General features: G+C 35.2%; 5 protein-coding genes and 1 pseudogene across 6 annotated transcripts; 3 read left to right on the top strand and 3 right to left on the bottom strand.

Moving 5' to 3' along the window:
- LOC100785397 (chitinase 10) lies at positions 1-1,604 on the top strand. Its single transcript, XM_014764090.3, has 2 exons — positions 1-508; positions 1,062-1,604. Exons 1-2 carry the CDS (start codon positions 42-44, stop codon positions 1,438-1,440), a joined length of 846 nt encoding a protein of 281 aa, XP_014619576.1. The 5' UTR covers positions 1-41; the 3' UTR covers positions 1,441-1,604.
- Positions 1,605-3,102: 1,498 nt separating this feature from the next.
- LOC100784866 (auxin-responsive protein IAA30) lies at positions 3,103-5,470 on the bottom strand. The gene is made up of 4 exons (XM_003519679.5): positions 4,539-5,470; positions 4,063-4,265; positions 3,862-3,961; positions 3,103-3,747 (listed from the first exon to the last, which is right to left on the bottom strand). Exons 1-4 carry the CDS (start codon positions 4,718-4,720, stop codon positions 3,690-3,692), a joined length of 543 nt encoding a protein of 180 aa, XP_003519727.1. The 5' UTR covers positions 4,721-5,470; the 3' UTR covers positions 3,103-3,689.
- A 2,188-nt stretch (positions 5,471-7,658) lies between these two features.
- On the bottom strand, positions 7,659-13,033 carry LOC100784334 (protoporphyrinogen oxidase 1, chloroplastic-like; annotated as a pseudogene).
- Positions 13,034-13,590: 557 nt separating this feature from the next.
- LOC100783804 (meiosis-specific protein ASY3) lies at positions 13,591-20,351 on the top strand. 2 transcript variants are annotated; one of them, XM_006574456.4, is made up of 12 exons: positions 13,591-13,703; positions 13,791-13,849; positions 14,171-14,247; positions 14,892-16,421; positions 16,527-16,653; positions 16,955-17,074; positions 17,166-17,226; positions 17,335-17,484; positions 17,560-17,618; positions 18,091-18,225; positions 19,093-19,184; positions 19,960-20,351. In XM_006574456.4, exons 3-12 carry the CDS (start codon positions 14,215-14,217, stop codon positions 20,029-20,031), a joined length of 2,379 nt encoding a protein of 792 aa, XP_006574519.1. In that variant the 5' UTR covers positions 13,591-13,703; positions 13,791-13,849; positions 14,171-14,214; the 3' UTR covers positions 20,032-20,351. The 2 variants fall into 2 exon arrangements, with proteins under 2 accessions (XP_006574519.1, XP_006574518.1); XM_006574455.4 differs by having other exon boundaries at positions 13,595-13,703; positions 13,795-13,849.
- An 819-nt stretch (positions 20,352-21,170) lies between these two features.
- LOC100783269 (transcription factor PHYTOCHROME INTERACTING FACTOR-LIKE 15) lies at positions 21,171-23,113 on the top strand. Its single transcript, XM_014764080.3, has 4 exons — positions 21,171-21,850; positions 22,054-22,119; positions 22,205-22,270; positions 22,365-23,113. Exons 2-4 carry the CDS (start codon positions 22,081-22,083, stop codon positions 22,800-22,802), a joined length of 543 nt encoding a protein of 180 aa, XP_014619566.1. The 5' UTR covers positions 21,171-21,850; positions 22,054-22,080; the 3' UTR covers positions 22,803-23,113.
- A 941-nt stretch (positions 23,114-24,054) lies between these two features.
- Positions 24,055-26,832, bottom strand: LOC100782735 (putative pentatricopeptide repeat-containing protein At3g01580). Its single transcript, XM_003519675.5, has 2 exons — positions 26,741-26,832; positions 24,055-26,575 (listed from the first exon to the last, which is right to left on the bottom strand). The coding sequence occupies exon 2, from the start codon at positions 26,563-26,565 to the stop codon at positions 24,301-24,303; it is 2,265 nt and encodes a 754-aa protein (XP_003519723.2). The 5' UTR covers positions 26,566-26,575; positions 26,741-26,832; the 3' UTR covers positions 24,055-24,300.
- Between the last annotated feature and the right edge of the window lie 1,151 nt (positions 26,833-27,983).

The raw sequence follows: 27,983 nt of genomic DNA, 5'->3' as shown, positions 1-27,983 counted from the left end.
TTGGTAAAATCTAACTGAACTTGTTCCTTTTTCTTTAGCAAATGGCATTCTTATTCTTCCCCTCTAAGGGTATCTTTCTCTCTAGCTTTTTGTTATGCTTTGCTATTCTGTCTTTGGGAGCTGAAGCTCGTAGATCACCATCACCCATCTCTTCTCTCATTAGCAAAGAGCTTTTTGATTCCATTTTCATCCACAAAGATAACAATGCATGCCCTGCCAGAAACTTCTACACCTACGACTCCTTCATCAATGCATCCAAACGCTTCCCAAGATTTGGCACCACTGGTAGTCCAGCCACACGCAAGCGTGAGATTGCTGCCTTTCTTGCTCAGATTTCACATGAAACCACAGGTGGGTGGGCTACTGCACCTGATGGACCCTATGCTTGGGGATTGTGCTTCAAGGAAGAAATTAGTCCTCAAAGTAACTATTGTGATTCCACCAACACACAATGGCCTTGTTATCCAGGACAAAGTTACAAAGGCAGAGGACCAATTCAACTCTCATGGTATTTAATGTCTATCTATTAAAAATAATTTTTTAAATTACTTTAAAATAATTATTTTAAAAGTCAACAAATTTATGATATATAATATACCGTAATAGGATGATTGTATAATTTTTTTGATACTATTAGTACATAATCTTTTTTCTTTATTTGAATATTATATGAGTTTAATTTTCATGTAAGTAGTATCACAGTAAATTCTCTTACTATGTCAGTAAATTAAAAATACCAGACATGATGTTGAAGGTAATTATGATAAAAAGCATGATGTTATTTTGCGGTACTATATAACAATAGTAACGAAGATTTAACTTAAAACCTGGTGCAAATTGTTCGAGTTCCGTGCTACTGAGTGCTTACTTTAGTGGGTTAAGTCATACAATCTTGTTATATATAGCAATCTATTATTATGGCAATGAAGAAAATGTTTATGTTGTGTATGTGCTTGAATTAAATTATAGATACTATTATGATTATTAGTTGTTAACTTGTCACTAATATTTGTTGTTTACGCAATTGGCTTATTGATGAGTTGGGATTAAATTTTGTGCAGGAACTACAACTATGGGCCAGCAGGGAAGGCTTTGGGATTTGATGGGTTGAGAAACCCGGATGTGGTGTCAAACAATTCATTGATTGCCTTTCAAACAGGTCTCTGGTTTTGGATGACAGAGCAAAAGCCCAAACCTTCTTGCCACAATGTAATGGTTGGAAAATATGTGCCAACACAAGCTGACATAGCAGCTAATCGAACTAAAGGGTATGGCCTAGTGACTAACATAATCAATGGTGGACTTGAATGTGGAATTCCTGATGATTCAAGGGTGAATGATCGGATTGAATACTTTAAGAGATATGCAACCTTGTTTAAAGTAGATACAGGACCTAACTTGGATTGTGCATATCAGAAGTCTTTCCAAACTGTAGCTTAGCTTTTTTCTTTCCTGGTGTATTTTTTCTTTTCTTTTCTGTTATAATTTCTCTGGCATAGATTTAACAATAATGTACTGAAAGCATATACGATATACCTAGTTAGTGGCATTTTCCCTTTGTAATTTATTTCTACAAGTCTATGAATACGAAGCTTTATGATGCACCTAGCTCCTGATTACTAGACGCTGTAGCCAAAAGAAACCCACCAGGTAACCAAAAATAACATGAAAATGTTCAAAATATCTTTGCGCTTTATCTGATGATGATTCTTTTATCTTATAAAAAACAGTATAGTGACCGGGCCTTACAATGGAAAACAAATTGTAGGCAAATTCTTTTCATGAGAATTCTAATAGGGAACTTCGAGCAGCATATAAGGCACTAGTTTTAAATTATGGCTGCACACATTCTTTGATATTATAAGAAATTACAGATATATGTAATTGATATGATAGTGATTGCAAACACCTCAGAAAATTTGATGTTGCCACTTTTTTTAAACCTTGACAAGAACTTCTCACCGAAAAATGTCATATGTAATTAAATATAGGATGTATAAAATTTATATGTCATTCCGAGACACATGTTAATCCTTCATGACAATAATGGTATAAGTGTACAGACGTCTGGCCCTTAGCAGTCGGATTTCCTAAATGACAAGGTATCTCTAACCTTTTATTATTTGAATATATTGTAACATTTTTATCTTTTGACATGTAGTCAATTATCTTAAAAAAACATGTTATCTATAAGATATAATTATTTACTATCTTTTATCTCTAAACTATATATTATTTCTAACTTTATTTATAAGCTACTGCCTATTATCTACGAGCAAGTAATTATCTTCAATGGCTGTAACCATCCCTACAAGTAAGGACCCGTAGCTCCCACTCAATCCTATAAGAATCAGATTCCCTGATACTCTCTCCACACATTAACACTTACATCTCTCACTTGAGCTTATGCTTACATGCTCATAAACGCATACATTCGCTGACTCTTTTAACTCGTTCTTTGTTTTGCATGTCTCTTTCTTGTCTTTTTAATAAAGGTTTCTGAGCTCCGGATTTTGGTAAATAGAATAATAGTGTATGTTGTAAGGGAGGGAGTTTACAGAACCATTTAAAAAAAACTAAAAGAAAAATTGCTTAAGGTTTTATTCAGTTCTTTTTTTTAATCTTATTCTGCTGAAGAGTTTACCTTTCTATTTGTTTTGTGCTATCTTGACAATTTGCTGGGCCAGCAACATTTATATGTGAGAATAATTTGGGTCAGTTGGCAAAGGTTGGAACCTGTCTACTACCAATCTACATGGGGTCTATATCTGATCGAGAGACTTGTGCCTACATATTCTGTAAGTGTCTTGGTAGAATTTATTAAATGATTAGACAAGTATACAAATCAATTTCATTCTGGAATTTAAATTGTAGATATGACTAGATCTTGTTTGTATACTTGTGGATCTATCATCTATGTATATATAGACTAATCAAAAATCAAAATCAAACATTTGTGTGAATGAAATTCAAATCTAAACAGCAGAGCAGCTGGGTGTTGACTAATCAAAATCAAACTATGCATACATAATGTAACATTACTTTATTGCGCTCAACATTCTATTATGCCTGTCCCTATATTGTTCCTTATTCCTCGCACACCACTTGTTTCAACCTTGCTTTTCTGTCCTCATACATTTTTGTGCAATTTTCCTTTGGTTTATTGGTTTTCTTTGTGAGAATGCGGAGGAGCTGGGTCTTAACAATCAGGGAAATTATGTCGGTAGTTAGAATAGCTAAAAGTTGACTTCTAGAAACTAGAGAGAAGTTAAAGCCAGTAAAGGCGTGGACTAAAAGCATTCTAGCTAGTTTTTTTTTTTTTTTTTTCATTTAGGAATTTTACAAAAGGATGAAAATATATATAAAAAAAATGTACTAATAATTCTCAATTATATGACTTCCATGCACTTTTATTTCAAAATTTCCTAATTTTAGAAGATTTGAAAAGTTATGAATATCCAAATAAAGGGGCAAAAAACATTGCTTCGCCCCTCATTTTTTCCCATTTCCTTCCATTTTTTTCCCTTTAATTTTGCTAGCTCTCATGATCTCATCCCTTGCCAATATCCAAACATACTCTAAGAATATACATCACTTTGATGATCAGTAATCACTAATATTGAGTCTCACTCTATAGGACCAAATTAAAGTCACAAGAGAGGCAATCTTCTGTCATATGTACGCTTTTATCACCCGAATGTCTCCACCCTTGTGATCTTCAACCTCTTTACAGCTGATAAGAACATCCTACATGACCAAAAAAGCAATTAAGTACATTAATGCTCAAAATGGAAGAGAATATGAAGCATAAAAAAAATGCAAGAGAATGTGTTGAGAGAAATAAAGTTTTAGTTAACTTACTCCCAAGGGACATCCCCAACCATAATCAAATCTCCTTCTCCATCTTCATAAGTTAGAACATGGCACCTATCTGGTTGCACTCCGTCCATTTCAGTTCCCCCTGTTCAAAACAGCAACATTCCCTTGTTATAATGTTACTAACAAAGAAGCTATACACAAAGCAAAAACAACTATGAGAGAATATATAGGATTAGACTTTACACAAAATGGTAGTGTCAAACATCTGTTCAAGGGTCTTTACTAACTCGTGGTAGCCATCATGAGCTAACAGGTTGAGTTTTCTACCAATCGGAATGCCTTCCATGTACACCTTCACAAAGAAGCTGGTATGATCACTGCAATGATTCACTTCAGTAGCTTGTGAAAAACTACTTAGATGTGGCTGCATCGGTTGCCAGTGCCCCCTAACATATAAGAATGACACAATTACTTGAAGGGGTGAACAACTTTAAGCCAGCTACAAATTAACCCATTATGTCACAAAAGAAAGTTGCTATATAGTACACTTAGAAATCTAAAAGTTTTGGTACTGAGCCAATAGTTGAATGAGTTGAACAAACCAAATGAGAGAGTTTCTCAAAAAGTACCAAAACTCATAAATTTATGAGGCTACCATTTCATGATGACAAATCATGTTGTGCATATATATATATATATACGTGTGTGTGTATACAAACCCTGAACTAGAAGAGCCAACATGTTGATCATGAGTAGTGGAAATGCTTAGTCCAAGCCTAAGATCTGTGCGAAGGTGGTCTTGATCACTATGTTGGTGTGTGAGAGAGGATGCAGTTGAATAATTGGAAGGGTTTCTGCAGCTGGAGATAGAAGAGGAGGAAGAACTAGAGGCTTTGCCCATTGTGGAAGGAAACCAACTACTAGCTAGTTTGCTAGATTACACATGAAGCCGCCACATTAAAGGCCTTATATAAAAGAGAGAACATGAGCAGTGGTATGAAGAAGACTTTTTCAGCTGCTAGCTGCACCACCCTCCATTGGCCACCTCTCCTCTTTTTCTTCCTTTCATGCAATTGGTAGACCTAAAATGTTGTCATGGTAGCCGACAACTACACGTGTCAATTAGTAAAAATCAACATAGTATTTATACCATGTCAACATGTTTTTTTCTTAATAATTCAAGCTTCATATATTCAGATTAGTTAATATTACTTAAATGAGATCATGCATGAATTCAAGATTTTCATGATTAAACGCTTCAATTAGTGGCAATTTGAGGACGGTGTTGGCAATTAGAAATAGAGACAATAGTTAGACAAAGCGTGTGGTTAGCAATACACTGAGTCTGTTTTGAGGAGGATGGAATGAACCTAGATATTGGACAATTCGTGGGATGAAAATTCAGGTGATGGACAAAAGGACATTAATATTAATGTTGATATCTGAAACCTTGTATAAACATGTAATATCCACGTAAACAATGTTCAATGAATATATATAATCATCGTGTTGCTCGTGAGGAATCTTGGTTGTAGCAGAGACCAAAATGTACGTATTAAAGGCATTGGTGCAAGTGAGGCTACAAATACTGCTACGTACTACCAAGGAAAACATAGTGGTGTATGTATAGCAGAGAAACATTTAAAATATGAGAACAGAATTTCTACAAGTGTTATTTCATTTCCTTTCAAGAATTAACTGCACTAGACAAAGTTCACCATCATTTTCTTTCGTTTGTACAGAATTGTCTCGTGCATTTATTTCCTTCTGATGGTTTCGTTTTGCTTTCTATTATGCATGACTAGCCAGTTTTCACGGTAATCAATATCAAAACCAATTTTACGATACACAAATAAAAAGGTTATATATAATCGCTTCGTGAACTACATGACAAGTTTGAATATATTATTGACTTTTTTTAATGGCAAAATGATGGTACACGAGATCGGGTCTTAGGGGCTGGCAATCAACACGATTTGATAACATGAGAAAAAAAAGAAAGATATGTTCTGTTCAATATCAAACACATGTTGGAATTGGAGACATTAAAAAAAAGTGTATTGTTATGTTGATCACAATAATTATTAGTAACTTTTACTTTATTTTAAATTATTTGTTGCTTTAAAAATAAAAAATATTAATTCTCCATTTTTCAACTTTATTCTTTTATATATTTTGGTATATGCATTAAGTAAAATAATCATGAGAAATAATCATTAAATAAGATATGAGATCTATAATTTTTTATAATTTCAAAAAAATTTAACTAATAAAAGTATTTTCAAAAGTGTGTCAAATGTATTACTAATATTTCTCTAACACTCCCCTTAATTTATAGAATGCAAAGGTAGTACAATTAATAAACTTATTTTTCTAAAATTGGTCATATTTAATTACTTTCTTAATTCTTTTGTAAAACCTTAAAGTAACAAGTATTTTGGCCTAAAAAGAAAAAGTATTTTGAAATGACAAAAAGAAAGTATTGAATGGAGTATATATATAGTATATCCAACATGTCTCTTCGTAAGGCAAAAATGAACCAAAAAGAGAAAGAAAAGACACTAGTGATACTCATCATCACATTCTTTGTTTCCTCATGACTCACGTCACGGTTATTATATTCTCTCACGTGGCCAACTCAATTTTCCCCACCTCGGTCTCATGTTGAATTAATTCATCCCAATGAACAACAAGTTGAAGAGGGAACAAGAACATATATAATTACTTGGATCTAAAGATATGGGAAATGCTAGCTTAAAGAGGAATATTTGACAAAATGTTGAAACGAGTGAAAAAGAAAAACAGTAAAATGTTCCCCACCATCCCAACCATAAGGTTGCTTGGATTAGCCATGAATCTGTCATTTGGTCTCCAATATAGTACTATTTGTTTTGAATTAGAAAAAGCAAGGTGTAACCCACATCCGCTTTTTCTTAAATAGCCCTAGTAGATGTGTCTTGCCATGTAATGACCAAATCGCCCAATTTCCTTTGTCGTTCTCGTTCTTTTATCATCTTGTTTTGCATTGCTTGCCTTCTCCGTCATCATTGTCCATACCTTTGAAATTATGAGTTTCATTCATTGGTCAAACCTTCTAGTATAACTTTTGACATCTCCCATGTATGCATGTCTCCACGTTAGGCCGAATAGTCCAACACTAACAGTGGGGCTTGACCTTGACCTCTATTAGTTTATGCTACTAATTTTCTATCACTATTATAGTAATATTATTTGCCTCAAGAATCCAACCCTAAGTTGCTGAGTATAAATTCTTCGTTGCTCTTACCAGTAAGTATATATAAAGACACTGAACTCAAAACCTTTTGCTCTCCAAATCCAAGTTCCTTACCCTTTCTGGTCAATTTTTAAACGGCTATTATTTAAAGATTTCTAGTATAACTTTTGACTACGGGTGTGTTTTTTAAACAATTTATGTACAACGTCTCATATGTTAATCCAAACACAATCTACAACTTGTATAACTAGATGAACTTCAGATTCAGTCATGCATCTTGCTTAACTCTCCTCACTTCATCAATATCAGTAAATTATCATTAATTACCCTAGGGGCGAGAATAGAAGCAACTTGGCATCTCAATTTTAATTTAATGTTACCACATCGTTTACGTTTAACCTCAAACTGAACCTCAAAACTACTTCCCAAATAAAATATATAGATTCAAAGAAAAAGACATATAATCATATAACTCATGCATTGTTACAGAACGTTGCCTGGATTTATATATACAGTAACAAGCGTACCAACTCTCCAAGAATAGAGGGGAAGAATGGAGTGGCAAAGTGATAGCTACCTTGCTAAATACGGATGAAGCAGATGATGAATAAAACATAGAGGATTTTGCATTATCAGCAATAGAAGCCGCCAAAAAACCTAATGAACGAATTTGAGAAATTTTGTCATTATTACAATTCAATGGAACACGAGAGTCCCACCCATTCCACCATGAAAACAAAAATTGCTACTATTTGTGCACTCTATTTGTGAGAAAATCGTTGACTTCAGCTGCTACCTCAGGCTCCCTCAACCCATCGTCCCAAGGCAACACCAGACACATAGTTACCCCCAAGGAACAGCCCTTCAAACCCAGTATTTCTGAGAGAAGCTTTAGCAACATCTAGAAGATCAAGATGGCCAATTAAGAACTGTGGAATAGCTTGAGGCCACAGTCTCACCCCCACTACAAATGGATCCTGGGCATTTGGGTTTATAAGGATTTTTCTCAAATCTCGATCAACTGTTGCGACAAGTTCACTGTCCGTCTGCCATTAAACAAGAGAATTTAGGAAGAAATAAAAAAAGAAAGAAAACAAATCTAATCATACAGATAGAGAAATGACACCTGTTTCAAAATAACAAAAACAAAACATTAATGCAGATACATAAAATATATGACAGGTTACAGGTATGGATCCAAGCATTTGAAGTCAAATAACAGAGATGATGCCTAATACCCAGAACCACCAGTCATAAAAAAATAATGCACAGTGAGAGGCCTACAGCACTCTTCTAGGGCAAAGTACTCCTTTGACTAGAACAATAAACCTACAATACTCCTTTAGAGTAGAGTATTTCTCTGACTAGGATATATAATGCTCTCTAAGAAACGAAAATTTCAATAGTTTATTATTTATGCATAAAAGTGTACACATTCGAAACAAGACCATTAGGCCTGAGTTGTTTAAAACACCCAAATAACCCGCTGGTGAAAATGATTAGTTCTTTAAACCATCCTTGAAGTTTCCCAGAAAAACTAGTTTGTGTTCACCCAATTGGACACCATAACAACTCAACCAATTGCATCCATGTTAACTGTTCATGTATCATATAAATATCACACCTTTGATAAATTCCAGTATTAGTAGCTCCTCCAATGTAATTCAAGAGTAGAACCCTTCCAGGTGGTGCTCGATTGGAGAATAGTGATGAGCTGTATATAGCTCCTGTCAAACCCACAAATATGTTCTTGTTATCAAACCTGTCAAAGCACTAGATAGCACTCCACAGTCCCCAGTTCTAACATGAATATGGTAATAATTAAAAACAAGTGGAACTTACTGTGTTGAAAGCCTCAACTTTTGCTTTATAAAATCAATACTCACCTAATGTTTCCACTCCTTGGCTACGTGGATGCAATTAACCAAACCCCTTCAACTCACCATCTATCAAGCATTCTGATCTAATAGCTTCTTTTGGATAGGATATGGAAACTGCAACAACTGGAGGGTAATAAAACTTTGAAAGCGTATCTGCAGCAGCAGCCTACACGAGATATTAAAAGGCTGTCATAAACAACAGCCCTCAATGCTCAAGTTTACATAGGGGATTATCATGACAAAATTTGGCCATTTTCGAACCACTAATTTGTTGACACGCTTTTTTGTAATTAGACTCAAGTAAAAGCCTGCCATAGGGGATGTGATGTCCTTAAACCTCTGCTTTAGAAAGAGACCAGTGGGATACCATACCCTAAAAAGTATACAAATTACAAGACTTTCTAAACTTAGTCAGGAAAAAATAAATAAGGAACTTTGATATAAAGAGACTGGTTTATTCAGCCTCAAAGAATATATTTCACAGCATGCACTAATGACTAATGCAATACCCACATCATGTACACTATGATCGTGTCCTGCTCTACTTAGTTTGAATATGAAAAAAGCCTACTCCCTTGTCTGATCCTGAAAAATGTCTCTGCTCTAGCTTGATTCTGAAAAATGTATATGGTCGATCAACTGATACTTTGTTAAAAGGAAAAAGCTCAAAATTATTCATGCTTTGTAAATTTTCAAATGATAATATAGGTTTTTTGGAAATATGATAGCTCTTCTGCAATGAAAATTGAGGCCTGGTAAAAGTATATCATGGCTTATTGTGCTTTTCTTCGCATTATGTGTGAGTGCGGGTGGGTTGCACAGGAAATCAATTTTGTCTCTGAAAAATTCAGAGGATAATAAATAGAGGCATATGCAACCGCAGGCACAAAAGCATATGCACATGCATGTGCCACTCAGAACACACTCAAACATGCAAAGAGCCAAGGCATGCAAAGAAAACTAAAGACCTGCAATTAGGTTCCAAAAAATGCCTGCTTTCATACCCACAATCCTACACAATTTCATCAGGTCATATGGTCCAGGTTAAAAGATTCCACAGATAAAACAGTTATTAATTAACATAAATAAATCATATAATCCGCTATTGAGGAAGAAACTTACAGACAGAGGACGCAGCAATGTACTAGCAACATAGGAAGGAATGGTCAGGACAACGGTTTTGCACTGCAAAGAAACCACTCCTTCGGGTGTTTCATATGTCAAACTGTACTCTCCACTATCCAGTTTACTAATACTTGAAAGCTTCCAAGATAACTTTACTTTGTTGCCTAATCTGTTAACAGGATCACAATTCGCTAGGATCATCAATCTGGAGAATAGGAGAAAATTAACTAGGACATTGGTATAAGGCAACACTTAGTACCTTGCAGAAATTGCATCAGGCAACATGATAAGTCCCTTCCGAAAAGATCCAACAGTCTGACCCTTTGGTTTTGGCAGACGTCTACATGATTAATTGAATTAGTGAAACACTCCACATATTATGGCAAAAATCCAGAAACTCCAGAGCAAATATATATTACGGATCTCGAGGTGGTTTTGAAGCTCCATTTCTCTCTTGTATTGCTTTGAAAGTTCCACCAATTATGCTACCACCATTTTTTCCAGCCTCCAAACTTTCCCAAATGCTGCTTTCATACTTAATTTTGAAGGATCGCCTGCATAGACCCTTATATATAACAAAATTCAGGTAAGCAACATAATTTTCAACAAAAAAAACTGCTGAAAAACAGAAGAAAATTCATAATAGGAGAGAAAATGGGACATTGCAGCTTATCACTGATTACATAAAAAAGAAAGTATAGTATAGGACACACTCAAGTCTTTTATGGGACATTGCAACTGACTTATATAAAATTTGCAGTAAGTGCTTGTCCAATGGTTTATTTATTTGTAAATATACTTCAATAATATTTATAAAAGGAAAAGAGGGAATAGAGAAAATGGTGATTATGTTGATATTACTTGATAATGTGCTAAATCAAGTTTAAGTGTTCTAATATGTCAAAACCACCACATGCTATGAACCATGATGAACTAGAACATATTGCACTTGTTTCTTCACAAGCTATTCTCCTTCCCCTGGCCCCAACAAACTCCCAAACAGGAAAATCATGTATTCAGTTCAATTTTACACGTGGATTAAAGGAGCACTACATAATAATCAAAAAGATACTGAAGTGCACCAAAAAGTGGTCAATTATATTTCAAGCAGGATCTATGTTGTGCTGTTTGGGGGCAGCTGCCCCCACAGGATTTTTAATTTTTCTTAATATAATATACATGCATAATACTAAATTAACCCAATAATTTGAAATGCAGTAAAAAAAAGTTAACCCACAATATGAGTAATGCTCCCACAAATTTAAATATACAAGTATTGCCCCCTTAACTTAAAATTTCCAGATGTGTCACTGGTTTCAAGTGCCATTATGAACATAGAAATATAGCCATTAATTGAGAAAAACTTTTCCCTATATGCAATATTTCTATCAGAGGTTTTCAAAAGACGAGTTAGACAATGAATATGAAACATTCTTTCAGAAGTCTATAAACGTCTTATTCTATTGAGCTACTAGTCATCCACCATGATGGAATACATTTTAATGGCTAAAAACAGAATATCACTGGGTCCAAAAGTAACACATGATAATAGAAGGTCGGTTAGAGGTTAACAAGAATAACAAAAAAGAAAGCAAACAAGTCAATGCTCCAACCTGAACAAAAAGGCTCTATCAATCGTTCAAAAACATCATCACCAAGGTTCCGACGAACAAACTCTTCAACCTTCCTCATGACCCCGTCACCTTTGTCAACATTATATTCCATGAGAAAACAAAATTAAGAACAGTTGCGTTTTATCCTTCCTGACATTGCATTTGACACAAACAAAATCAATGAAAGGAAAGAGGACACACTGGAGGAGGAGGCCGAATACCAAGCACACCAAAGCCAGCCCTGATTTTGCCACCGATGCTCATCAAGTCAAAGAAAGGCAAATCAGTCGGCTTCCCAGGCACTGGCCTCAACTTCCCATTCCACAACACAAACCGAGGTGCATCAGGATCCCCCAAAACAAGCTGATCCTTTAAGCCACTGTCCACCTGCCAAATGCAAAAACCGAAACCACATTACCAACAATTCAACTATGCGGAGTGCTAGCTACACAATATTTGTAGTACCCGCTCTACTAATAGTTAAAATTTATTATACAGACCCATGAGGTAAGTAGTGAGAACCATGAAAATTAGTGATTTCCAATAAATTTCAGAAAATACTCAATAGTATAGGGTTGTGTTAGAAAGTACTACTATGTTCCTAGCATTTGTCATTCAACCGAAGACATTGAATTGTTTTATCGGAAAAAGAAAAAGAAAAAAAAAGACATTGAATTGTGTTGCAGATCCCACATTAGTAATGATATGACCAAAATAGTAAGCGGAAGTAACCTTATCCTATGCGCTAACTTTTAGAGTAGAGTTAGGCTCAAACCCGAATTTGGAGAAAGAAACATTACATACCACCATGGTGAGCATTGGATCAGAGGGCTGAAAGCTGTTGGGGCCTTCTTCCCAGAGGTATCCGCCACTCTCCATCGTGGTGATGTTGCCGCCGCCGACACGGTCTCGGGCCTCCGTGACGATGACGTTGGTGTTGGGTTACAAGTGTGAGGTGAAGTCCCACATCGGGTAGAAGTGGAAAGGTTGAACACCATATAAGTGAGGAGAAGACCCATAAACCTGAGCCTTAAGGTTTTGGGTTAGAGTGTGGTGTCAGGTCTCCTTAGCTGGTAGCTTGTGGTCCACAGGTGTACCCTCGAATCTCCCCAACAGTGTTGGCATTGGCGTGCTTGGTGGCGAGGGCCTGGGCGATGCCAGACCGCTAACGCCTCCATCAACGGCGGGGGGGGGGAGTCTCCGGTTTTGGGCCGAGACTCGGTGGACTCCTCGGCGATGGAGCAGCGGAGAATAGGGTTAGGGCGAGAGCGAGGGAATTTTCGAGTGGGAGAGGTGAAGAAGGACGTTGGGGAAAGGGTTTGGTTAGGCGGGAATAGGATGTCGTTGAAGACGGAAACCATGGCGGGCGCGCAGTGGAGAATAAGGAAGTAACGGTCCTCTTCTTCTACACTGTGCAACACGCCAACACTACCTGCTAAATTAACCGCCTAAGATCGTTTATTTACTCGGCCCTGGTTGGTTACAGACGTACAGTAAAAAAAAAACACGTTTGTCTCGATCCAAACTTTACCCTTAACGTTTAATATGGAATTTGATTAAAAGATAAGTCATGTAAATAAGTATTTAAGATAATTTGTTGTGAAGTTGATGGGGTACTCGTTATTTGTTATGTAAGTAGTACTCCAGATTATGAACTCTTGAATCTTTTGTCTTTGCTTCCCATCAATTAATTAAAAATCAAAACTACTAGTATTTTAATATAGTTTTAGGCAAGAAAAGTTAATTTCATATCTCAAAAGAATATAAATTTAATTTTCATTATTAATATGACGGTAAATGTTTATCGAGCTTTGAAACATGTTTGGCCTCTAATATACATCTCACTTAAACTTTAAAATATATATATAATTTTAAATTGTAATTCAAATATATATAGTGGCTGACAATACTAATTCGAAGACGGTTTGGCCTCTCAGTCTCACAGAGTTTTCCCGCCTTTTCCATTTGGCGTTCCAGCAAAGCAAATTCACATTCCTCATTTCCTCGCTCCATGGAAGAGTGAGTTACGCCGTAAGTGTGTTTCCTTCTTTGCGCAAATATCTAATCAATATTGCTCCTCCACCCTGGTTTTTGATTCCGATTAAATTTACACTGTAGCCAGTTTCTACGTGCCGATTCCGAATTCTTCAATTCTTCTCTCTCGGGTTTCTGCTCAGGTATTCGATTCGCGAGTTCCGATTCTTTGTTTAATTCGGCTTATTTTTGGAATTTCCTTTCCATTTTCCTGTTCGCGTTGTTTTTCCCTTTGAACGCGACATGCATGCCTTTTCTTCTCGAGTTGCGAGGTTTTATTTGCACTCTGTTTGGCTATTGAGATGCTAAGGAGCTTCCGAAACTAATGGTATCTTCATGTTTCGTGTTATGCTCATTTGAACGGAGACTTCATGAGCAATGAGTTTATCCCTGAGCAATTGAACCGGGTTTTGTGTGGATTTGTTCTATTCACTTTATTTGGTTTTGTTGTTACTTTTTTTCAGGTTAGTTGATGACGTCTACGCTTTAGCTGAGATTACAACTGAAAATGGATGTTGAAGCGCGTCAAATTTTGCATGATGTAAGTGGTTGCAAACTTGATTTGGCGACTTTTCTGATCTGACTTAGTTTGGTCACTAATTACCTAATTTAGTGTGCTCCTTCGTTAAATCATTTATAACAATATGAAACACTGAGTAATTGATTGGTTAGGTTTTGTTTTGTTGATCACTGCGAATTTGTCCTGTTAGTTAGTTTGTGCTTTTCATCTGTTCTGATGCAAATGCAACTACAGTATTCTTGTTAGATGCAGCAGAATGTTAATATTACCTCTTGTCCTCTGAATAAGACTCTTTTAACATATTCACAAGAGTTAAGACCTTCAATTAATTTAATTAGTGATATTAATATGTATAATTTTTATTATTATGATTCTGGTTTCTTAATCTCTTTCCATTTAACTATTTAATTTATCTCCACTTAAAGGATATTTTTGTAAAAAAAACAATTAACAAAATTGGAAGAGATTTTGTAAAAACGATGGACAAAAGCTTCCCAAAAATTCTTACAAAAAGCACCTGATAATAAGAAATAATCTGACCATTACTTTCCAATGCCCTTCACACTGTTGTTGCTGGCTATGACCAATTATAAATTTAGTTTCAGTGTTTCTATTATTGAGGGACAAAAAGTTAAGATATTCATGGATTTGAACTGTGTATTCAGGAGCGAACGAGTGGTTGTAGGAGTTTTAGCAGCAATATCCATCCGTCTAGCCAGACAAGGAAAATTTCTGTAGGAGTTATGGCAGATTCAATTGGTTGCACAAGAAATGGAGCCACGAAAGGGGATGGGGCTGTCGTGCCAAATACTGAAAGGGTAATCTCTAATGTGAGAAATTGCCCTGGAGAAAAGAGCCAAGTTGAAGGAGTGACACCTTCCTTCAATATGAAGCAAACTGGGGGTCCAAGAGAGGTGAAGTGTTCTTGGTTCTCTAAATCCTTCTACCAAAGAACACCTACTTCTGAGGCCATTCTGCAAGCCAATCAAGACTCTACTTTACTAGTCTCTCCTGGTGGCTGGGATGAGCCTAATGGAATAGAATCTGCAGCTGGGAAACACAACGTTCAGTTTTTCTCTCATCAGACTTCAGTTTTTGCTTCTAATAATTACAAGAAGTTTGATGCGGACACTACCAGAATGAAGGGAAGGAAGGACGGGACCACTGAAAAGGAAAAGCAATTTACATTTACCACTGCACAGCAAGTCCTAGAGTCTGACAAAACCGATCTAGAAGACAAAATAAATAGAGCAGAAAACAGAACTGAGAATTTGAGGATGAAGCTTTGCCAAATATTGGGGACCACTTCTTCCCCTAAGAGTAGCCATTCAGGTTCTCATGCTCATAACACGGAGGAGGAAAGTTTGCCACTTGAGCAGCATTTGAACCAGAAGGAAAATAAATCCACTAAGACCATACAAAATTCGGATACTATAGAAACTGATTCAGAAAATCCTGATCATACTCCTCAGAGGCCAGTAACTCGTTCTTTAAGCAGAAAGAGAGCGTATTCCAAAAAGCAACCAGGAAAAGGTAAAAGTGGCCCATCTTCAAAAAACACAGAGAAGCTTGGAGAAAAAAGTATATTCTCTTTTGAGGAAAAATGGACTGGAAGGCAAAATGCTTTTCCAAATGATGGTTCCTTGAAGAAAAAGAGTCAAAGAAAGAATTCTAAAATTGGGAAAAATAAGATCTGCTTAACTGAAAATGACACCACAGATAAACTTCATCAAGGCACTTCGAAGACTGATCTACCATTGCATGACAGAACAACATTTTCACTTGGGAAGATAGCGGGGGGATTTAGCTCACCTGAATATCAGACAAAACACCCTCAGACAGAGAACACAAACCAGGAAAAAGAATTTTACCAGCCACCAATAGTATATACAGATAAGCATGGAGAAGTTGAGGTTTCAGAAAATGGAAACCAGCAAGAATATAGAAGCAATCCAGTTATACAGAATGTTGCTGCTAAGTCACAAGATGATTTTCCAAGTCCTACATTTCAACTTAAGTCACCTATTTTAAGTTTTTCTCCTAACTCAACACCAAAAACAGGCCAAAAGGAAACTGATGTTAATAGTCTAGCATCAACTGAAAGGACATTTTCTCTGGGAAGCATTCATAGTTTAAGAACTCCCCAGGCTTCAGAGCCAGACTTCAACAGGCTAGGAGAACAAATGCAACTTTCTGTATCCTTATCACACCAAAGGTCTCAAGTTGATAATTTTCAGTGTTTTGGCCCTGAACTGGAAATCTTACGTTTCTGTCTTTTGCCATTCCTTATTAGATTTCAGGATATGGAAGAACTCAAGTCTTTTATTCCCAGAAAAGACAAATCTTCTGAGACAGAGAAAAAAGAGCAGGGTGGTGGTTCATCTGATTCATCATCTGAAGAGGAGAACTTTCAAGGATATCATGAAGGTTTGCCTGTCATTAAATAAGGATATAATTGATAACGGTTTGAGGAATGAAACACATACCATTGAACTTGGAACACCATGAATAATTAAAATTCATCACATATAATTGTTAGTAGTATGTAACATTTCATGCCCCTCTAAAATCCCTATGTGTTAGTTATTTGATGAGTTGGCTGCTTTTACTTCAGTTGCACAAACTGTTACTGTTATCTGATATTCTGTGTTTTTCCGTCCTTGTATACCATTGTGTCCTTTTGAAGCAGAGCCATTTTCTTAGTTATATCTGAATTCTGTAAGTGTAGGTTCAAGAGTAGGACATGCTTACGAGAGGAAAAAATTTGATCTTCATCCTATCAAAAGGCTGTGCAAGCAAGAAGGCAATAAATTTAATGACAGGAGTCCAGCTTCAGTGTCTTCAAAAGGCAAAAATTCACTTCATAGTTGATATTTTATATCTAAATATGCTATTAAGATATATGCAATCTTCATACTATAATTTACACAAATGATTAGGGACAGGAGACAGTGATTGGATCGATGAAGCTTCTGAGCAGAATCAAGATGGGTTTGTAAGGTGTTTTATCTTTTTCCTTGACAAATTGATTAAATAGTCCAGAATTATACAAATTACTATTCATGTTTACAAAAACTTTTAATTGTATGATTCTTGTCAATTTGATAGGGCTGTTGAACTGTTAGCCTTGGAATTGGGCAAACTTCAGAGCAAACTTAAGTCAATGACAAGTCAGAAATCCTCAGAAATTTTGAAGTCTGTTGCTGAAGAAATACATCTGCAGTTGCAGAATGTTCATACCCAGATTCAGACAGACATGTAGGTATATTAGACTGATGAATTCTTAAGCTTCTGGTATCTTATGTTTATGTTTTTCTGAAAAAAATCTTTCAGGGGAAAGCTTACAAGTCTCGGTAAATCAAAGAGAAAACGGATGGAAACAAGATTTGAAGGTAGCAAAATTTCGATCTCAATGTTTAATATATTGATGCTTTGATTTAACTATTGTGGTTATTGTATACGTTTGTCTCCTAGAAATAGATCTCAGGTGTTCAAATTTTATGTCATGTGCAAGTTTTTGTGTTTGTCTATATTGATAGACATTAAATAAATGGAGTCCTGTAGAAAAGAGAGTCCTAAAATTATTTGTCACCAGGAATTAAAAAAGGGCGAGACAAAAGGAATGGAATGGTATGGTTCTATTGAAAGCGTCCTTGCACTAGATCTTGCATTTAATAGTTCTACAAATGACTATTTATGTACATATCACCTCTGAATTTTATATTCAACGTTTTCTTATATTTTCTTTTCTTAATGACATTTTCTTGTAATATGGTTATGTTCGTGCCTGAATTTGTCTGGAGATGTTTTCCCTTCCCTCTTTTTTTACCTTTTCTAACCTTCTCTTCCTCTAACAAAACGTAGATCAACAGAAACAGTTGAGGTTAATATACAATAGATTCAAGGAAGAGGTTAATCAGCATCTACAGGATTGCAGGAGCACTGTTGAAGATCTTGAAGCAGATCAGATAGAGATCAAGAGAGCCATGGAAAAGCAAAGTATGAAAGCACGGTATTTGTATTAGCTTATTTTGTGTATAAAATAATTTATAGTTAAAATTTTTTTTGGTTTTTTCTAAAAGTTTAATGCCTATGCATTAACAATGTAAGACAGTTTTATATTGTCATTCAATTATAAATCACTATTTGCCTATTTGAATTACTTTAAGATGATAAGGGGTTATACACTGGTATACGTCCAAAAGTCAATAAATTTATCATACATGATGAATTGTGATTAGATGACTGCAAAATTTTTTACACTATCAATGTATAATCCTTTTTTTTCTGAGTCTAAACGCAGTTTTTTCCAACAAAATATGTCTTTTGGATATAGATACGCCCTTTGTTTTTAAGTACATGGTGGTGTTCAATTTAGTTATATTTGAAAAAAAAAGATTAACTTCATGGTGTTTATGACTATTAGAGATGGAGTCATGTCAAGGGAGTAGTGTAATTCTTTCATATTTCCTCCCCTTTTTGAGCAAATAAAGGTATAACCTTTCAAATCGTTAGAGCCATGATACAGTTTGCACATATTTATGTTATCTTGTGTATCATTTCTGTTAATTATTTTGTTTTAAAATTATAATTACGTGAAGATAGTGTCGTATTATCAGTGGCACAAATTTTTTATTTCTTAATGAGAAGGGTCACCATGTATTACGCAACAAAAATCGTGGACAGTTATGATGTTTTGGGTAAAGTTTTGACTGGCCACCACTTCGTGGTTAGCTCGATAAAGGATTAGAGCTCGGTAGAGCTCTTGGTTCTAATCTCTTGCTAAGAAAGGAAAAATCACCATTTGTATTATTGGTAAGTATCATGTAGGTTGTAGCCTGATTTTGAATATATCTTGTGTTATAGGAGTAGCACATAAGAAGCTTCTGTCGCAAGTTGAAGAAGCAGTGCAGATCCAACTTGATGACGCTCAAAGGAAAATCACAGTCACCCAGGAGGCAAGTATTTGTTACATGTCGAATTACTAGTGTCCTGATACACTGAACCATACTATTGCGTTAAAGTTTACTTGAATCACGAGTAATGATATTTGTCAGCTTAAAACTGGGGTGAACTAAGGTGAAAAAAGGACAAAAATAGGAAGAAAAGAGAAAAAGATAGAGAGAGAAAATGATGGATATCATACGTGCAATGTAGAAGAGAAAGAAGGAACAAAATGATTTGAAATAGGGATGGAAGAGAAAATAGGTGGATGATAAAAATTTCCCTTGAATCATTGTCTGAGGGACTACAGTCACTGAAGCCTGCAAAATGCAGGATAACCAATTATTTGGATTTTGCTTGTTAGGCAGAGATCCTCTCCCGCTAAATCACCATAAAACCAATATCCTTCAACATCTTGGCCTTTCATTGATGATTGCACAACATTTAACTTGTAGAGATAATATAATAAATGGTTTTGATTTTAGCAGTAGAGAAAAAAAAATTGATGGAGAGGCACAAGAGAATCCATACACGTAGAGAAAATAAAATTCAAAAGCTAAGTTTTGTTGGCACCAGGCTCTTTTTGATTCCCTTGCAGTTCTCATTGAATTTAGGAGGTGAATGTGATATCTTGCTGGTTCAGCCGGCATTAGTTGTTCCCCTCGTTTAGATTTTCCTTTTACATATTGATTTTCATTTCTTTGCAACATTGTTAACCATCATTTTAAATGGAGATAAAGAGCATTTTATACCTTGTTAGACTGATTTTATCCTCTTAATTTGCTGCAGAAGGCGAGGGGGAAACTTCTACAATTGAAGCAGGTTGTAGCGATGTGCTTGAAAGAGGAAACACTAAATTGATATGATTTTTGCTGATTCTCTGCAAGTTAGGAACTTTGCTCAGAAGGAAGCGCCCCTTGAGATTTCGCTAGATCCTTAGGACTAATCATTAAAGATTTCTCTTACGTAATATTATGCCCCCTCCCTCTTCTTTTAAGTACATAGAATAGATAATTTGGCCGAGTTCCATTAACATCACTTAAATTTCCCTTTATCAAACTCGAATCTTGGGTCTATTATTGTGTGTGATTTGTAGGATAGAAGTCCGCCTCAAGTGTCATTGAGAAGTGAGATTGTTTTTTTATTTCCTCAAATCATTTTCTGATTTCCCAGCCGCAAAATGGAGGCTCCAATACACTGTTTCTACAACTGATAAATATATTTCAAATGCATGCTGTTTGAGTTTTAGGCTAAAAAAATGTTTTTATTTTATTTTATTTCTTTCTTTCCTTTCAGTATCTTCTTTAAACCAAACATAAAAAAATAAAAAGAAGTCATTGTTGATTTTAATAATAATAATAAATGGTTAAATATGTTTCTCATCTATAATAAATATCTAATTTTTGTATTTGTTTAATAAATTTTTTTTATTGATTTCCTAATAAAATAATATTTTTGTTTTTGGTTCTTGATATTTTTATCCGATAAATTAATAAATTTTGTGTTTGTTTCTTAATAAATTAACAAATTTTGTTTTAGTTTTGATCGGTAACAAATGAAAAAATTTATCAAGAAGTAAATATAAAATTTGTTAATTTATCATGGATTAAAAATAAGTGACATGTATCAAGAAATAAAAACAAAATTATTATATACATATTCAACGCAAAATAAAAATTTATTAAAAAATAAATATAAAATTTAGATATTTATTAAAGATGAAAAAACATATTTAAACATTTAATAAATTGATATACCATTGTTGACTTTCTTATAATTTTTTTTAAAAAAAAATACTTTAATGAAGAGAAAAAAGATTATACATTTCACTCAATCATTATTAATTATATATGACAATTTTGTTGAGTGTTATGATAATTTTCTAAAAAATATCGTCAGTTGTTGATTTACTCTATTTATAAAAAAAATGCTATTTAACTTGCACAAAATTTGTTCCAACTTCTTTATGTCCGCGATAAAGCCTAGAAACTTCGAACCTTAGTTGTTTTAGGAGGAAACTAAAAAGAGAAGCAAGATTGTTTGTTTGTGTGTGAGGAGAGGGGACGAGATGTGAAATAATTTGGGAAGAGAAGGTTTGGATACACATCCTTAATCCTGCCCACACGCACATAAAATACATCAAGCATCTTGGGGACTAGATAGATGTATCCTTTGTCATGAAATTCAAAGGAGTGAACACCAAAATTAAAGTACAGACAACATGAAATATGCCGGTGTCACTCCTCCATGGATCTGATATGCTACGCTAGGGTTTCATTTGGATGTGTTCTCACTTCTCATCTACACTCTCTTTTTAGTTTCAACTCCCTATGCAAGAAATCCACAGTTGATATACATCAGATGATCAGGACCATCTTGCATCTTGTCAATGTATTATGTATCTGTTGTTCATAAATAAATAAACGTGGATTCTAATGGAAGGATACCACACACGTGACATGTTTGGCAATTTTTCCTAAATTGAATAACATATTTTTTTTTCTAAATATAAAACATAGCATTTTTATGGTTTATGGTTATCATTTCTCAGGAACATTGATTTATTAACTTGGTGCAGAATGATGAAGAACCAGAAGATGTAGTGAAGGAAAAGCCTGCTCGGGAGGGCACCGGAGTCAAAAGAAGTAGGAATGCACAAGTTCATAATTTATGTGAAAGGGTGAGAGAAATAATGTAGGAGATTATAAGAGAAAGAGTTTAAGAGATTAGTGACTTGGAGATTATTAGATTAATTAACAACATCTTGTTTCTGTGAATTTACATATATTTAAAAAGAGATTAGAAGATGATAAGAAAAAGTTAAAAGAGATTACAAGTTTGGAGATTAATTAATAACGGTCTTGTTTTTGTGGTTGTCTGCAGAAGCGAAGAGATAAGATCAACAAGAGGATGCGTATATTGAAGGAGCTCATACCCAATTGCAATAAGGTTTGGATATACATAATAATCTCCCTCTCCTTTTCTTAGCATGCTATACTTTTGTACTTGTTTTAATTCTATACTTTTCTCTTAGACGGACAAAGCATCAATGCTTGATGATGCCATCGAATATCTTAAGACCCTAAAGCTTCAGATACAGGTAAATTTTAAGTCTTTTTCCTCTTATCAAATTGCTTTTGTTAGGCCTTGTGTTAGACAGTCATATATTAAGCCTAGTGTTAGATATGATGCAGATGATGTCAATGGATGCTGGATTTTGTATACCTTTTATGATGCTACGTAATGCTGCTCATCATATGATGAACACACCCCTTTTACATCAGTTAATGGGACTTGGAATGGGGTTCAGGCCAGACACAGCCATACCTTGTAGCCTCCCTCAGTTCCCTATTACACCTTTGCCTGCCATCACTGACAACAGAGTTCACTTTTTTGGTTTCCCTAACCAAGTGCCACCCATGCCAATTTCTCATGCACCTTTCATTCCAATGCTTGGAAATCCTTCTACACAAACCCCTCTTGCAACTAGCACAGCTATCAACCTGGCAGAAAACCCTGCTTCTTCCCAGTTAACAACTCTAATGGCCTCAGTCCCCAAGAACTTGTATCTAAGTGGGCAATCTGAATATGCAACAAAGCAAGCACCGAGTCAAGTTTCCCTTCACCACTAGCCATCAATTTGTATCCCACAAAGAGAAGAAAAGAAATAAAATTTAGCATGTCAAAGGCAATTGCTATAAAAGTCTATTTAAAGATTGTGGGATCTGATAATAAATATTCAGCAACTAGACACTGACACTTCATAGTTTGATGCTTTACTGCTTTGAAGCACTGTGAACATGGCCATTGGATTCATTGGAGCTTGGAAACATAAAAGTATGGTCTTAGTTATCATCCAATATCATTCTGTATGAATTATTCAAATTAAGGTGTCTTATTAGGCGATGAAGGCTTCTAATTAATAACAACACAACATTTAAATCTGTTGCCAAGTGCTTCATTCACTAACGCTGTGATGTGCATGGTAAATATGACAGGACATCACTTTGTAAAGAATGAAAGTTGAAGTACAAATAGTATTCTACATTTTGATGATAGGCCAACAAGTGAGAACGGAAAAAACATGTCTTATTTTATAAGCATGCGAGAGCACGATGATTAAAAAATTTACATAGGACAAACAATTATCTTGATTTCCTGTTTTATGGGTAGTGCTGTATGACCCTTGGGCTTTTCGTGGCTTATTCAATTTATATGATCATGCACTGTCTGGTCGGTAACAAATTAAAAAAAGATAAATATTTATTTTTGTCTTTAAATTTGTTAAGCAGCGACAATTAAGTTCTTAAAAGATAGAAAATTAAAATATTAATTCAAATTTGTAAAAAATGTGATAAATTAGTTATATTATTAATTTTTTGTTAATTCAAACGGTTATGTGTAGGTGGCCTGAAAAGTACTAGAGCCATGGCTAAAAAATTTGAAGTGTTAAGACAAAACTATTAAAAAAATATTATAATAAAAATTATTAATCCTCAAATAACATATGGAGTACAAGAATACATTGAATTTGCAATCATTTTTTTCTATTATCCTAATCCAAAATCAATCACATTTAATTACATATTATGCTAGTTGAAAGACTTGTTGAGTCCTGATAATGACTTGACCACGTTACTAGTTTTCTAAAACTCGTGTTACATCTATCTGCCACCTAATAAGTCTTTATATACATTTGTGTATTTAGTTGGGTCTTTATAATAGTAACAAATTTACTATGAAGGTGGGCCTAAGACCACGTTGGTCCTATTAGCGTACCACATCCACGGCCTCAAAAAGTATGCGATGAAAAAAGAAAAGAAAAACTGGACCCCTTGTAACGAACTTTTGTTAAACATAAACTGGCCTATTGTTTTTTCAACATTTTCAGAACTAATATGGTATATTAAACATGATATCCATATTTAAAATTGCTATTAACCCATTAGTTAGCCATCCAACCCCGGTTCAGTGCTACATGGAAATGAGAAGAGAAAGTACTTAGGTTGAATGCAACACTTCATCGTATTGGCTATTTAACAACTTCAACTTAAATCACCAAAGATTCTATCACTTACTAGTTAATACTGTAAACATTCAATGGCAATATTTGAGGATATCATATTCACTTCACGTTAAAAGTTTATCATTAACGTTGGTTAACATATAGTCTTCACTTTTCATCACTAACAATAAGCTATTCAGAGTCTCCTCAATCTTTGCAAACGCAGGATGAAAGGCACTGGTAGCATGGAAAACATAAATGCAGTGACCCACCTGAATCCAGCTACTTCCTGGTTTTTTCTCCAACCCTTTATCTTTTATCATGCTTCTCACCTTTGACATGTCTTCCCATCTTTTCCCAGAGGCATATAAATTTGACAAAAGAACATAGTGGCCTGAATCATCAGCTTTCAATTGTAAAATACGCTCTGCAAGAAGCTCAGTCAGTTCCACTTTGTTGTGAAGTCGACAAGCACCTAGTAAGCTCCCAAAGACATTGGCATCTGGTGTCATAGGCATCCTTGTGATGAACTTGTATGCACCATCAAGATCTCCTGCTCTACCAATGAGATCCACCATGCACGAGTAGTGTTCCATATTTGGCTCAATTCCATAATCATTAATCATTGAATTATACAACAACCACCCTCTATCAAGGAGACCTGCATGACTACATGCAGATAACAGTGAAATAAAAGTGACTTTGTTTGGTCTATTTCCTTCCTCCTTCATTTGCTCATAAAATGCCAAACCTTTTTCACCCTGGCCATGAGATCCACAGGCCGAGATCATAGTGTTATATGTTGTGACATTCCTTACCATCATCTGTTTAAAGACCTTCTCTCCGAGTTCTAGAAATCCGCATTTGCTGTACATGTCTATTAGAGAGTTTCCCACAGAAACATTTAATCCTAGACCGCTCTTGGTCACATAACCATGGATTTCCTTTCCCTGTCTAAGAGCTCCCATTTGGGTGCATATAGGAAGGATACTTACTACAGTAATGAAATTTGGCCTATGTTCAGCTCCCCAAATTCTTCTGAAAGTAAAGAATGCTGACTCAAAGTCACCAACTAAATTATACCCTACTATCATTGAATTCCACACCATGATATCCTTATCTGACGTGCACTCAAATATTGACTCTGCTTCCTTGATAGACCCACAATTAGCATACATAACAATCAATGCACTTCCTACAACAACATCAGACATGAGTCCTTCTTTAAGAACAAAGTTGTGCATCTCCTTCCCTTGTTTCAACAACTCGAGTTTTCCCAAAGCAGGAAGAACGCTCGTGGCAACAATCGCATTTGTTGCTAAACCCACATTTATCATTCCAATATACAGTTTATAACTCTCTTGGTATAGGCAGTTTTGTGAGTAGCCAGCAATCAAGGTACTCCAAGAAACTACATCGCTATAAACCATGTGACTAAACACGCGATGGGCCTCAAGTGGGTCACCGCATTTACAGTACATGTCTATCACAGCATTGGAGACATACAAATCACTCTCAAAGCCACTCCTCACGGCACAGACCTGCAACGCCATCCCCAATTTCACAGCCTCCAATCTTCCACATGCCGGTAAGATAGACGCCACAATCACCGAATCAGGCATCAGACCTTCCGATCTCATCTTTCTGAATAGCAAAAGTGCTTCAAGACACTCACCATTCCACATGGTCCCACATATCAAGGCAGTCCACGAGGCCAAGTCTCTATCCGGCATTTCCTCAAACATCCTACGTGCATCCTCAACGCTTCCACACTTAGCAAACATGTCAATCACAGCACACTGAACGTAAACATTAGCCTTTGTTTTACCGTGCATGGTCTCATGAACCCATCTTCCTAATTGCAGTGCATGCAAGGAAGAACAAGCCTTGAGGACAAGAGGGTATGTGTAGTTATCAGGTGTCACACCATGTTGGAGCATGGAGTGATAAAAGTGAATGGCTTTGGTGAAGTGGCCAACAGCAACCAGACCTCTGAGTATGGCGTTCCAAGCAATGATGGGTTTGTGAGGCAGTGCACGGAAGGTGAGAAACGCGTGTTGGAGGGAACCAAAGTTGACATAGACATTGACAAGTTGGGAAGCAAAGGATGATGAATGAGGACACGTGGGTTGAAAGAAACCCAAAACGAGAAGAAGAGCGTGCAACGTTCTGGCTTCGTGAAGATTGGGTGGAGACTTGAGGCGGTGGAAGGAGGTAACGGTGAAGTGAATGGGAAGTGAGTGTTGTTGGCGTGTGAATGTTATAAGCATAGCAATGGCGTGAGCATTGACTTTAGTTCCAAACAGCATGCTCGCTCTACATGGACACGACCATGTCAATGTTGTTAATCTTCTTAGCAACACGCGCCCAGACAAGGAAGCTTTCAACATTCATTAATGTCTGCAAATTTAAGATACTGTATATACTGAGAGACTAAGTATGATCAAATATCTAAGTGGAAAAAGAAAAAAAAAATGTAGTAAATAAATGTATATATATAAAAAACGAGAGGAAAGTAAACAAAAAAGAAAAAGATTTTTCTTTTCAAAAGATCAAAAGAAACACCTTGCCATCAGAAGGCGAGGCATTTTGGGAATTTCGGGCTCAATTGAAAACCTTTGATGGAAAAAAATTTGCTAGGGTTAGTTTAAGGAGGCAGTTTTCAATCAGTAAGACTAAATAACCTTAGTCCTATTCTTAAATTAAACATGATTAAAAGTATAAATTACTTTAATATTTTATCCATCCAAGTTATTTATATTTACTTTTATTTAATAATAAGAATGATTCTTTCCAAATTTCAGAAAATACTATTTTTTTTTTCTTCAAAGAAAATATTATCACTTATCTTGGTATTTTTCTTTCCGGGCAATCTTTGTTGGAATCAGGCTTTTGGCCCAAATACATTAAAAGACCCGTGCCTATTCTTTTTCGGCCTTAGTATTGAAATTCAAGTAATGGCTTTTACAATTGACATCTCCACATTATTAAGTACACCTATTTTTCTTTTATATAATTTTGATTACTAAAAATATTTTGTATAAAAATAATAAAATTATATTTTTTTTTATCCGTATTCATTACTCTTTAAACTTTATTTTTATATCATCCATTTTCATCATTATTGGAACCTTAGTTTTGTACTTCCATCTTAATTTTGCATATTATCTCCATTATTCTCTAAAACCTTTAAATTTAATTTTTCCACACTCTTTTCTTCTCTATAAAAAATAATAAAATTTTATAATAGTTTCATTTCCTAAATTAAATACGTTGCATTTCATCAAACTCAATGTTAATATTATGTGTTTTCCCATCAATATGAGGTTTGTGTATTCTATCAATCCTATAGGTAATATCATTAGTTGGAAGATACTATGTTTGTGTTTTCATGAACAAGTCACTATGAACATTTCTTTATTAGAAGGTATGTCACTATGTTGGGTATTCACCTCATCAATACTGTGTGTGGCTTCTTTTAATGTTACCAAAAATTAATTCCTAGAAACATATATCTATTGCAGAAAGTAATTTATGAAACTATGCACTAGAATATAGTTCTAAAAAGTTACTTTTTAGAATAGGTACATGTTTTCAGAATATAAATATGGAAGAGAGAGAGAGAGAGGGATGAAGGGGAATGATGTTTACGGAAGAACAAAAGGGATTTAATGAACAAAGAATGAAACAAAAAGGAATCACATTTCTGAAAAAGAATTTGCGTAAGAATATAGGGAAATAAAATTCTTTGAAGAATAAAGGGGGTAAAACAAAATGATAATTATTTGAGAAAAAAAGGAATAAAAAG

Source organism: Glycine max, chromosome 2 (assembly GCF_000004515.6).
Source record: "Glycine max cultivar Williams 82 chromosome 2, Glycine_max_v4.0, whole genome shotgun sequence".
Classification (NCBI taxonomy): Eukaryota; Viridiplantae; Streptophyta; class Magnoliopsida; order Fabales; family Fabaceae; genus Glycine; species Glycine max.
Note: the sequence above shows the minus strand (reverse complement) of the source record. Positions and strands in the feature narration are given on the sequence as shown.

Bases quoted from the DNA above. Each gene is read 5' to 3' on its own strand.
- LOC100785397 (XM_014764090.3), top strand. From the start codon at position 42: ATGGCATTCTTATTCTTCCCCTCTAAGGGTATCTTTCTCTCTAGCTTT. The intron at 509-1,061 runs GTATTTAATGTC...AATTTTGTGCAG, and splicing joins GGACCAATTCAACTCTCATG to GAACTACAACTATGGGCCAG.
- LOC100784866 (XM_003519679.5), bottom strand. From the start codon at position 4,720: ATGGGCAAAGCCTCTAGTTCTTCCTCCTCTTCTATCTCCAGCTGCAGA. The intron at 4,266-4,538 runs GTTTGTATACAC...CTTATATGTTAG, and splicing joins GTTGGCTCTTCTAGTTCAGG to GGGGCACTGGCAACCGATGC. The intron at 3,748-3,861 runs GTAAGTTAACTA...TTGGTCATGTAG, and splicing joins GTTGGGGATGTCCCTTGGGA to GATGTTCTTATCAGCTGTAA.
- LOC100783804 (XM_006574456.4), top strand. From the start codon at position 14,215: ATGGATGTTGAAGCGCGTCAAATTTTGCATGAT. The intron at 16,654-16,954 runs GTTTGCCTGTCA...CTGTAAGTGTAG, and splicing joins CTTTCAAGGATATCATGAAG to GTTCAAGAGTAGGACATGCT. The intron at 18,226-19,092 runs GTATGAAAGCAC...CTTGTGTTATAG, and splicing joins GAGAGCCATGGAAAAGCAAA to GAGTAGCACATAAGAAGCTT.
- LOC100783269 (XM_014764080.3), top strand. From the start codon at position 22,081: ATGCGTATATTGAAGGAGCTCATACCCAATTGCAATAAG. The intron at 22,120-22,204 runs GTTTGGATATAC...CTTTTCTCTTAG, and splicing joins TCATACCCAATTGCAATAAG to ACGGACAAAGCATCAATGCT. The intron at 22,271-22,364 runs GTAAATTTTAAG...GATATGATGCAG, and splicing joins CCCTAAAGCTTCAGATACAG to ATGATGTCAATGGATGCTGG.
- LOC100782735 (XM_003519675.5), bottom strand. From the start codon at position 26,565: ATGTTGAAAGCTTCCTTGTCTGGGCGCGTGTTGCTAAGAAGATTAACA.